Genomic DNA, 12269 nt, shown 5'->3' with positions numbered 1-12269 from the left:
AGTCATCAAATATAATGAAATAGGCCGAAACACCATTATTAAAATAACTAATTTTAAAGGAATTGGAAAAAGCAATGAATTATACTTTTTTTCCCTCTACAACACGTTTATAACCCAGTACAAAATGCAGAAAAGATTTGTTCCCAAGTAAAATGCAAAGTTTCAACAGTGTTTCTAATGGAAACAGTGCTCCAGTGACACTCATCTGGCACCAATTTACTGACTCAGTTGGAAATCCCAATAGGCAGGCAAAACTGGGCTATACAAAACAACATATAGACACTAGGCAAATTGCTTTAGAATATAAGACCACAAGACATAAAAGCAGAATTAGGCCATTTGGCCCATCAACTCTGCTCTGCCATATCTTCATGGCTGATCAATATTCCTCTCAGCTCCAGTCTCCTGCCTTATCTCTGTATCCCTTCATGACCTGCCTTAAATATATACAAAGACTTGGTCTCCACAGCTATCTGTGGCAAGGAATTCCACAGATTCACCACTCTCTGGCTAAAGAAATTCTTCATCTCCATTCTAAAAGGACACGCCTTCGATCTGAGGCGGTGTCCTCTGGTCTTACTCTCCCACTACAGGAAACATCCTCTCTACATCCAGTCAATCAAGGCATGTCACCATTCCATAGGTTTCAATCAGGTTACCCCCTGAATTCTAGTGAATACAGGCCCAGAATCATCAGGTACTCTTCATATGACAAGTCATTTGATCCTGCAAACACTTTTGTGAACCTCCTTTGAACCCTCTCCAGTTTCAATACATCATTGTTAAGATAAGGGGACAAACTAAAAATACTGTAAGTGAGGCCTCACCAGTGCTTTATAAATTCTCAACATTACATCCTTGCTTTTATATTCTATTTCTTTTGAAATTAATGCAAACATCACATTTGCCTTCCTCACCACAGACAACCTGCAAATTATCTTTTAAGGAATCCTACACAAGCACTTCCAATTCCCTTTGCACCCCAGATTTTTTGTACTTTCTCTCCATTCAGAAAATAGTCAACCTTTACATTTCTTCTACCAAAGTGTATGATGACACATCTCCCAACACTGTACTCCATCTGCCTCTTTTTTGCCCATCTTTCTAATCGAAGTCCTTCTGTAGCCTCCCTATTTCCTGAAAACTACCTGTTCCCACATCTATCTTCATATCGTCAGCAAACTTTGCAATAAAGTCGTCAATTCCATCTACCAAGTCTTTGACATATAACGAAAAAAGAATTGGTCCCAACAGAGACCCCTGTTGAACACCAATATTCACCAGCAGCCAGCCAGAAAAGGTCTCCTTTATTGTCAATCTTTGCCTCCTGCCAATCACCACTGCATTATCCATTCTAGAATCTTCCCTATAATACTATGGGCTCGTAGCTTGTTAAGCACCTTATCAAAGGCCTTCTGAAAATTCAAGTACACAACATCAACTAATTTTCCTTTATATCTCCTACTTGTTATTTCTTCAAAAAATTCCAACAGATTTTTCAGGCAAGATTTTCCCTTTAGGAAACCATGCTGACTATGGCCTATTTTACGATGTGCCTCCAAGTACACCAAGGCCACCTCCTTAATAATCCACTCCAACATCTTCCCAACCCCTCTAGTCAGACTAACTGGTCTATATTTCCTTTCTTCTATCTCTCACCCTTCTTGAAGAGTGGAGTAACATATGCAATCTTCTGGTCTTCAGGAATGATACCAGAATCTAGTGAACCTTGAAAGATCATTACTAATGCCTCCACAATCAGCACCCTTTTTCAGAACCCTGAGCTGTACACCATCTGGTCCAGGTGACTTATCTACCTTCAGATCTTTTAAGTTTCCCAAGTCCCTTCTCAGCAGCAGTGGAAACCACAAACTTCATGACCCCTGGAACTTACACCAAATTGCTCACGTCTTCCACAGAGAACACTGATGCAAAATATTTATGCAGTTCCTCTGTTATTTTCTTAGCCCTCATCACTACCTCTTCAGCATTGTTTTCTAGCGGTCCAATATCCACTCTTGCCTCTCTTTTATAGTTTATGTATCTGAAGAAACTTTGGTATCTTCTTTAATATTACTAGCTTGCTTACTTTAACATTCCACCTTTACCTTCTCAGTGACATTTTTAGTTGTCTTCAATTTTTTTTGAAAGCTTCCCAATTTTCTAATTTTCATTAATTTTTTGCTCTATTATATTTCCTCTCTTTGGCTTTTATGTTGACTTTAACTTCACTTGCTAGCCACGTTTGTGCCATTTTGTCTTTCGAATACTTCTTCCTCTTTGAGATCTATACATCCTGTGCCTTCTGATTTGCTTCCAGGAATTTCAGCCATTGCTGCTCTGCCATCATCCCTGCCAGTGTTCTTTTCCAATCAATTCTGGCATGCCTCTCTAATTTCCTTTACTCTATTGTAATACAGATACATCTGACATTAGCTTCTCCTTCTCAAATTACAGGGTGAATTCAATCACCTGCCTCCATGGGTTCTTTTACCTCAAGCACTCTAATCAATTCAGGTTAATTGCACAACACCCAATCCAGAATAGCTGATCTCCTAGTGGGTTCAACCATGAGCTGCTCTACAAAGCCATCTCACGAGGATTCTAGAAATTCACACTCTTGGAATTCCACACCAACCTGATTTTCCCAATCTACACCATAAAGTAGGTCATAGTCAGCATGGTTTCCTCAAGGGAAAATCTTGCCCAGCAAATCTGTTGGAATTCGTTGAAGAAATAACAAGCAGAATAGACTAAGGACAACCAGTTGATGTTTTGTACTTGGATTTCCATAAGTCCTTTAGCAAAATGCCACACATGAGCTCGTGTGTATGATAGCTTACAAACGTGAAATGTTTTTGATGTATAAACCTATTGGAAGTGTTTCTTCTGTGTCCTACTTTGAATATTGTTACTGCCATGGAAGGGAGTTATAAAGAGTTAAAGCAAATACAACATATATTAACTCGGTATTAAAATAGTGTAAAATTGAGAAGCAAAGCATGCTGTTTAGTTATCTTGGCAGTGTCTCTGTGCAGCTTGCATATTCTCTCTGTGACCATGTGGGTTTCTCCCCACCTCCACTTGTACCCCAGTTCCTCTCACTTCCCAATTCAGGGATGGTAGGTTAATTGGTCACTGTACACTACCCCAAGTGGATAGGAGAATGGTAAAACCTGGGAGGAGAGAAGCTTATTAGTGCTTGAGAAGGATTGCTCTGAGAAACAGCACAGACTTGATAGGCTATGTAATAAGAAAATATGGGAAGCAGGTAGTTAGACACTTTATTATTAGATACTGACATTGCCTGTCACTGTTGCTTGCCACTTAGTAACCTATGCTCAAATATAGTCTACAACTTATTGCATACAAACATAATGTGCTTCATTTGTTGAAGAGCACCAAATAGAATTGAACATTGTATAATCATCAGCAGGACATCTCTACTTTTGACTTTATGACAGAAGGAAGGTCATTGATGGCTGAACCTAGGTCACTGTCCTGAGGATTTTCTACAACAATATCCTGTGGCTGGAATGACTGACGTCCAATATCACAAACACCTTCCCTTGAGGGAAATACAATTCACTGGAGTGCTTTCAGTTTGATACCCATTAACTGTAACTTTATCAGGGCAATTAGACACTGCACATGATGATAAGAGCAGCCACTCTCTTTGCGCTTCTTGAACTCAATGCTTCAGCCCATGTTTGGACAGTGACTGTGATGGGATCTGGAACAGAGTGGTCCTGGTGAAACCTAAAATGGGCATCACAAACAACATAAAATGCTACTACACAACTCCACAAAAAACATTTAAAGTAAATGTTGCATTACCTGCAAAAAGGCTCTTGGAACCACCAGCCACTTGCACGACATTTAAAGCTGACAATGTCTCTGAAAATGAGGGAACCTTTATCTAAAATTTAAAGTAGAAGAGGTTTTTAAATATCTAGTGAAGATGGATTTGATTGGCAAACAAATTGAAAACAACTGGAGACACAAAAGATGCTGTAATCAGGTGCAAAATATAAACTTCTGGAAGAAGTCAGCCAGCAGCTCGAGCAACAACTGTGGCGGTTGAAAAGAACTATTAATGTTTCAGGTTGAAATCGAACTTTGGAACCTAATGAAGGGTCTCAACCCAAAACAATTCCTTTCACTGCCCCCCCCCCCCCCCACCTCCCAGGTGATGCTTGAGCCATTGAGTTCCTCCAGCAATTTGGCATTTTGAACTGAAAATACCTTGCTTTAAAACGCTCATCACTAATTGTTCAATCTAAGAGCCATCTTCTTATTTAATTACATTTCAAAGGATCAAACATCCTCTGTGTTATTGGTTTTCTATTGTCACATTTATGGAGATGCAGTGAAAAGCTACTGTGTGCAGGCCATCCAGACAAATTACATTACTTCTGTATTGAACAATTGCGCATTGATATAGAAGCCTCAATCTGCAGCACGATAAGACGGAATGGCAGTTCTAATTATTTAATTACAAAAGGCAGGCCCTTATGTACAGAACATTTAACTCCCCATGCCTGTCTGTAATTCAATAAAGTCACTTCCTTGCACTAGCACCCTGATTGCTTTAATATTTAAAATTTATAAGAACATAAGACAATAAAACAGAGGAGCAGAATTAGCCATTCAGCCCATTGACTCTGCTTCACCATTGCACTGGTTATTCCTCTCAACCCCATTCTCCTGCCTTCTCCCCATAACTTTTGACACCCTGATTTATCAAGAACCTATCACCCTCTGCCTTAAACATACCCAATGACTTGGCCTACACATCAGTCTACGGCAATCAATTCCAGTTTCACCATCCTTTGGCTAAAGAAATTTTTCTTCATCTCTTCAACATGGATATCCCTCAATTGGGGCTCTTCCCTCTGGCCCTAGACTCCCCCACAAATGGAAATATCCTTACCACATACACTCTATTTAGGCCTCATCAATTTCATTATTGAATACAATCAACAACCAAAGTTCCACAGTCCCATGGGGTAGAGAATTCCAAAGACTCACTACTCTCTTGATCAGGCTTCTCATTTCTCCTCGAACCAGACACATCAGCCAGAGAAAATACTATTCCTGTACCTGCCCTGTTAACCTCCACAAACATTTTGAACATTTCAATTAAAATACCTTTGAACATTCTAAACTCAGAAGTACAGGCAAAACGTGCTCACTTTTCGCACTACACACCTTCTATCCAGAAATCAGACTGGTGAATATTTACTGAAGTCCCTCAATCACCAACACATCCTTTCCTTAGATAAGAAAACAAGACCAGTAGACAACATTGCAGATTCCTTCTAAACAGGGTTCCATGTATTTTGTAGGACACTTTTTTAACCAATTTCTCTTAGAACATAGAATAATACAGCACATTACAGGCCCTTCAGCCCACAATGTTGTGCTGGCCCTCAAACCCTGCCTCATATATAACCCCCTACCTTAAATTCCTCCATATACTTGTCTAGTAGTCTCTTAAACCTCACTAGAGTGTCTGCCTCCACCACTGACTCAGGCAGTGCATTCCACGCACCAACCACTCTCTGAGTGAAAAACCTTCCTCTAATAACCCCCTTGAACTTCTCTCCCCTTTACTTAAAGCCATGTCCTCTTGTACTGAGCAGTGGTGCCCTGGGGAAGAGATGCTGGCTGTTCACTCTGTCTATTCCTCTTAATATCTTGTACACCTCTGTCATGTCTCCTCTCAACCTCCTTCTCTCCAAAGAGTAAAGCCCTAACTCCCTTAATCTCTGATCATAATCCATACTCTCTAAACCAGGCAGCATCCTGGTAAATCTCCTCTGTACCCCATCCAATGCTTCCACATCCTTCCTATAGTGAGGCGACCAGAACTGGACACAGTACTCCAAGTGTGGCCTAACTAGAGTTTTATAGAGCTGCATCATTACATCACGTCTCTTAAACTCTATCCCTCGACTTATGAAAGCTAACACCCCATAAGCTTTCTTAACTACCCTATCTACATGTGAGGCAACTTTCAGGGATCTGTGGACATGTACCCCCAGATCTCTCTGCTCCTCCACACTACCAAGTATCCTGCCATTTACTTTGCACTCTGCCTTGGAGTTTGTCCTTCCAAAGTGTACCACCTCACACTTCTCTGTGTTGAACTCCATCTGCCACTGCTCAGCCCACTTCTGCATCCTATCAGTGTCTCTCTGCAATCTTTGACAATCCTCTACACTACCTACAACACCACCAAACTTTGTATCGTCTGCAAATTTGCCAACCCACCCTTCTACCCCTACATCCAAGTCGTTAATAAAAATCACAAAAAGTAGAGGTCCCAGAACAGATCCTTGTGGGACACCACTAGTCACAACCCTCCAATCTGAATGTACTCCCTCCACCACAACCCTCTGCCTTCTTGCAGCCTTCTGCCAATTCTAAATCCACCTGGCCAAACTTCCCTGGATCCCATGCCTTCTGACTTTCTGAATAAGCCTATCGTGTGGGACTTTTTCAAATGCCTTACTAAAATCCATGTAGATCACATCCACTGCACTACCCTCATCTTTCTGCCTGGTCACCTCCTCAAAGAACTCTATCAGGCTTGTTAGGCACGATCTGCCCTTCACAAAGCCATGCTGACTGTCCCTGATCAGACCATGATTCTCTAAACGCCCATAGATCCTATCTCTAAAAATCTTTTCCAACAGCTTTCCCACCACAGACATAAGGCTCACTGGTCTATAATTATCCCTACTACCTTTTTTGAACAAGGGGACAATACTCGCCTCCCTCCAATCCTCCGGTACCATTCCTGTGGACAACGAGGACATAAAGATCCTAGCCAGAGGCTCAGCAATCTCTTCCCTCGCCTCATGGAGCAGACTGGGGAATATTCCATCAGGCCCCAGCGACTTGTCCGTCCTAATGTATTTTAACAACTCCAACACCTCCTCTCCCTTAATATGAACATGCTCCAGAACATCAACCTCACTCATATTGTCCTTACTGTCATCAAGTTTCCTCTCATTGGTGAATACCAAAGAGAAGTATTGAGGACCTCGCTCACTTCCACAACCTCCAGGCACATCTTCCCACTTTTATCTCTAATTGGTCCTACCTTTACTCCTGTCATCTTTTTGTTCTTCACATAATTGAAGAATGCCTTGGGGTTTTCCTTTACCCTACTCGCCAAGGCCTTCTCATGACCCCTTCTTGCTCTTCTCAGCCCCATCTTAAGCTCCTTTCTTGCTACCTTATATTCCTCAATAGACCCATCTGATCCTTGCTTCCTAAACCTCATGTATGCTGCCTTCTTCCACCTGACTAGATTTTCCACTTCACTTGTCACCCATGGTTCCTTCACCCTACCATTCTTTATCTTCCTCACCGGGGCAAATTTATCCCTAACATCCTGCAAGATATCCCTAAACATCGACCACATGTCCATAGTACATTTCCCTGCAAAAACATCATCCCAATTCACACCCGCAAGTTCTAGCCTTATAGCCTCATAATTTGCCCTTCCCCAATTAAAAATTTTCCTGTCCTCTCTGATTCTATCCTTTTCCATGATAATGCTAAAGGCCAGGAAGTGGGGATCACTGTCCCCCAGATGCTCACCCACTGACAGATCTGTGACCTGACCCAGTTCGTTACCTAATACTAGATCTAGTATGGCATTCTCCCTAGACGGCCTGTCAACATACTGTGACAGGAATCCATCCTGGAAACACTTAATAAACTCTGCCCCATCTAAACCCTTGGAACTAATCAAGTGCCAATCAATATTAGGGAAGTTAAAGTCACCCATGATAACAACCCTGTTATTTTTGCACCTGTCCGAAATCTGCCTCCTAATCTGCTCCTCGGTATCTCTGCTGCTACCAGGGGGCCTACAGAATACCCCCAGTAGAGTAACTGCTCCCTTCCTGTTCCTGACTTCCAACCATACTGACTCAAAAGAGGATCCTGCTACATTACCCACCCTTTCTGCAGCTGTAATAGTATCCCTGACCAGTAATGCCACTCCTCCTCCCCTTCCCCCCCCTTCTATCCCTTTTAAAGCACTGAAATCCAGGAATATTGAGAATCCATTCCTGCCCTGGTGCCAGCCAAGTCTCTGTAATGGCCACTACATCATAATTCCATGTATGTATCCAAGCTCTCAGTCCATCACCTTTGTTCCTGATGCTTCTTGCATTGAAGTACACACACTTTAGCCCTTCTACCTTACTACCTTTATATCCTTTATTCTGCTGCTCTTTCCTCAAAGCCTTTCTATATGTTAGATCTGGCTTTACTCCATGCACGTCTTTCACTGCTCTATCGCTCCGGGTCCCACCCCCCTTGCAAATTATTTTAAACCCTCCCGAACCATGCTAGCAAACCTACCAGCAAGGATATAGCTCCCCCTCGAGTTCAGGTGCAACCCATCCAATCTGTACAGGTCCCACCTTCCCCAGAAGAGATCCCAATGGTCCAAAAATCTAAAACCCTGCCCCCTGCACCAACTCCTCAGCCACACATTCAACTGCCATCTCCTCCAATTCTTACCATCACTGTCTCATAGTACTGGCAGCAATCCTGAGAACGCCACCCTTGAGGTCCTGTTCTTCGGCCTTCTGCCTAGTTCCCGAAACTCACACTTCAGGATCTCATCCCTCTTCCTGCCTATCTTGCAAAAAATCTCTTCCTGCTTGCTTGCCAAACCTGCATGTTTCAATGACTCGACTGCAAAGTCAACCAGATGCCCCTGAATTTCAATCTCCCTCAAACTCTCATCATTTAAATAATAGCCTGCATATTTATCTTTTCATAATATATTCTACATGTGATTTAGCTAATATTGTAAGTAATTTTTTAAAATGTAATCACAGAAATAATAACACTAACCTTTGAGCCTTTCAGTCCTCCAAGCTGGTCTTTATCATTTAGCCCCCACACAAATACTTTTGTTCTAATTGTTGCTGTCGACTCTAAGCCAGATGCTTTCTTCCTTACAAGGCTAGGAGAGATGAAAGATAGAATTTTTGAAGTTATATCATACAGGTACAATACTTTTACTCTTCCTCCATTTTTGAAATAACAAAATAAATCATGACACATTATTAGCTACTAAACATAATTAACATTGCTCCAAATAAATATAAAGCATAACCTGAAGTTTCTCTTTGAGTCAATTCAGAAAGTTATGGCCAAAAATCAAAGTAGAGATTGAAATAACAAGAGGTTCTGCAGATGTTGCTAATCTTCAGCAACTCAAACCAGAACTCACCAAGTCAGGTAGCATCGATGGCAGGGAACAAGCAGTCAGTATTTTGGACTGAGACCTTTATCTGTTCCACCAATCCCCTCCCAGCTTCTTACTTCATTCCTCCTTCCACACCCACCCACCTAATCCCCTCACTCGTTTTCCCAAACACTCACCAGTTTGTACTCCCCATTTCTGTCCCCTTCCTTTCCAATCCTGACAAAGGGTTTTAGCCTGAACTGTCAACTCTTTATTCTCAGCCATTGATGCTTCCTGATTTGCTGAGTTTCTTCAGCATTTTGTGCATGTTGCACACAGATTTAAGACCATAGATCTATGTTTACAATTCAATCTTAGGGAAATGCTACACCACTGAAACTGCCATTATATCACAGGCATGAAAGTAGGCCAAAAGTCACCAAATACATATTGCTGTGAACAAAGTAGTATACCAAGTTTTCTTCTCCATAAAAATAGTGTTTAAGCATCAGAAAAGTACCCTGATTGACACCCTCTGAGGCAGTGGATATTATATAAGGGCAGCACTGTGTTGTTCACAATCATTCTAAATAATTTTTTAGAACAAGAACATTTTTTTAAAGTTCAATTTACCAAAAAGTTTCCACACAAAATGATCCTATATCATAATTACAGGCTCCTGCCACTTGAGGTGCAACAGTGTCATTACTTCTGAGCTAGCAACATTACTAAGTAAGAGTTTCCATAAAAATTGTGAACAGAGATACAATTTGTAGACATAAACCCTCACTGCCTGGTATGGAGACTCAGGATCACAAGGCTCTGCCAGTTCCATCACGGGCACAACCCTCCTCACCAACAAGGACATCCTCAACAGGTGGTGACTCAGGAAGGCAGTATGCATCATTAAGGACCCTCACCATGCCCTCTTATTACTACCAGTCAGGAGACGGTACAGAAGCCTGAAGACCCCACACATTTATTCAGAAGCAGCTTCTTCCCCTCTACCAAGCAGACCTCTGAACAAGTTATTTTTGTAATTTACAGCAATTATATGTCTTTGTTGCTTTGCTGTAGCAGTACAGTGCAAATTTCACATCATACAAGTGAGTGATAATAGATCTGAAGTCTGATTCTGATACCTTGCTCACTAATCCTCCTTTCCCATTCTGGAATCCATTGCCACTAATCAGCAGAACCCCCACCTATCATGTTTGTAAAATTCAGATTTGGAATGTCAGAAGCGAAAAATGGCATCCTACCGCTCCAAAGGCTGGAATTATGCAGCAATAATTGCTCTTTCATTATTGGTTGTTGTTCATTTTTCTACTGCATCAAATAGATTAGAAACTCAAGTTACAAATACAATATAACTGACAAATCTCTCGTGGGTTTTCATACTGAAAATCTAGTAAGGCGAAGTGTGATGTCTAAAAAGTGACAAAGATATTCCTGTGCTCACTGGAAGTGCAATGCTGCACATCGCTTCTAATATATTGCAAATCAGTTTTGTGATCTTCAGACAGAGCTCAACACAAAGTATTGAATGATGAAGAAAAAGAAATGGAGGACAAGAGGCAATCAACCTATGATTTTAAACACTAGTCACCATTGTCACACATCACAATGTTTGTATTCCCAGAAAGTATCTATAAAATCACATTTGCAATGGAAAATGCCTCTATAAAGAGTATTACCCATCATTCCATCATTTGTACAGTAAGGCAAGAGCACCTCCAATGGCAGGACATTATCATTGCTGGACAAAATGTTTCTCTTCAGACATTTCATTATATATGTGGATGCAAAAGTTTATCCAGTAACTTTGATCATGTTACAACATCTGGGGGCTCATCCGGGATCCCATTGTATGTCCAGCAATCTCAAAGTGGGTGAGTATCTTTAAAATTAGCTCTCACACTTGGACTTGTTTGGTTGGTGCCTACAGGATCGCGAAGTATCTTAAAAAGAAACTGAATTGAATGGAAGTGCATTCTTATACAGAATTCTAACCTCGGTGGGCTTTTCAAATTTAAGTAACACTAGATTATAAAAATCCAATCAATAATAAGGGAGCCCTTGATTCAAAGGCACAAGACATTGGAGTACTGGATCTAATCTACAACTGAAACATTACAAATATTAATTTTGCCACATATAGGATGTACAGAGGGCAGGAGTACCCATGTGGGAAGGATGGTTACCGTGGCTCTTTCTGACATCAGTTGACAATTATACTGCAGTTTTGGGCGTTCTTTGAGATTGGAAATCAAAACAGAAAAGAAAAATGCCTTTAAAAACATATTGAAAAAAACAACATATGACTTACATCAAAACTGTATTAATCAGCCCATAACTTGCTCTCATTATTAGTACACACAGTACCTTACAGTATTGCTTTTATCATCATCATCCTCCTCATTATCTGAAGCAAGAAAAGGGAAATTTGCTGCAAGATCCTCTTCTTCTGCTCGGATACGCCCCATGATACTCAAGCCGTGGATTTTGCAATCAATGCCAGAACTTCTGCACTGCTTGATAGCTATTTCAATATATCTGTGCTGCTGAGGACAGTGAAACTTGATTATAAATGTGGACCACATTTTCAAACCTATTGCTAATAAAGCACTTTCTGAACTGAAAAAACTTGCCTTGGAAGCAAGCATGAGAAAAACTATGCCCAATTCAAGCATTCAATATGTTGCATTTTGCATGCAAATAAACTGTCTCAAGATATTTCTTAAAAACATCTAGAAAACTGCCCATTAGACCATAAGACATTGGAGCAAAATTAGGCCATTCAGTTCATCACGTCTACTCCGCCATTCCATTAAGGCTGATTTATTAGCCCTCTCAACACCATTCTTCTGCCTTCTCCACATAACCTCTAAAGCCCTAAGCAAAAACCTTTTAACATTTACTTTAAATATACTAAAGGACTTGCCATCCATAGCAATGAATTCCACAGAATCACCACACGCTGACTAAAGAAATTGCTCCTCATCGTTCTATACAGAAGTCCCTCTATTGTGATGCTATGCACTCT

The 12269-nt window shown here is 40.9% G+C and overlaps 1 protein-coding gene across 7 annotated transcripts in view; it reads right to left on the bottom strand.

The window, feature by feature from the left end:
• The window catches only part of herc2 (HECT and RLD domain containing E3 ubiquitin protein ligase 2), a 242326-nt gene that overhangs the window by 68889 nt on the left and 161168 nt on the right, over nt 1-12269 (bottom strand). For 6 of the 7 annotated variants that reach the window (XM_059963844.1, XM_059963845.1, XM_059963847.1 and 3 more), the window contains exons 56-58: nt 11609-11787; nt 8887-8998; nt 3838-3919 (exon numbers count right to left, since the gene is read on the bottom strand). In XM_059963844.1, the coding sequence (XP_059819827.1) occupies nt 3838-3919; nt 8887-8998; nt 11609-11787 (373 nt within the window). The remainder of the gene's footprint in view (nt 1-3837; nt 3920-8886; nt 8999-11608; nt 11788-12269) is intronic. The other variant, XM_059963846.1, reaches the window with a different exon arrangement.

The sequence above is a fragment of the Hypanus sabinus genome, chromosome 3, assembly GCF_030144855.1.
Source record: "Hypanus sabinus isolate sHypSab1 chromosome 3, sHypSab1.hap1, whole genome shotgun sequence".
NCBI lineage: Eukaryota > Metazoa > Chordata > Chondrichthyes > Myliobatiformes > Dasyatidae > Hypanus > Hypanus sabinus.
Note: the sequence above shows the minus strand (reverse complement) of the source record. Positions and strands in the feature narration are given on the sequence as shown.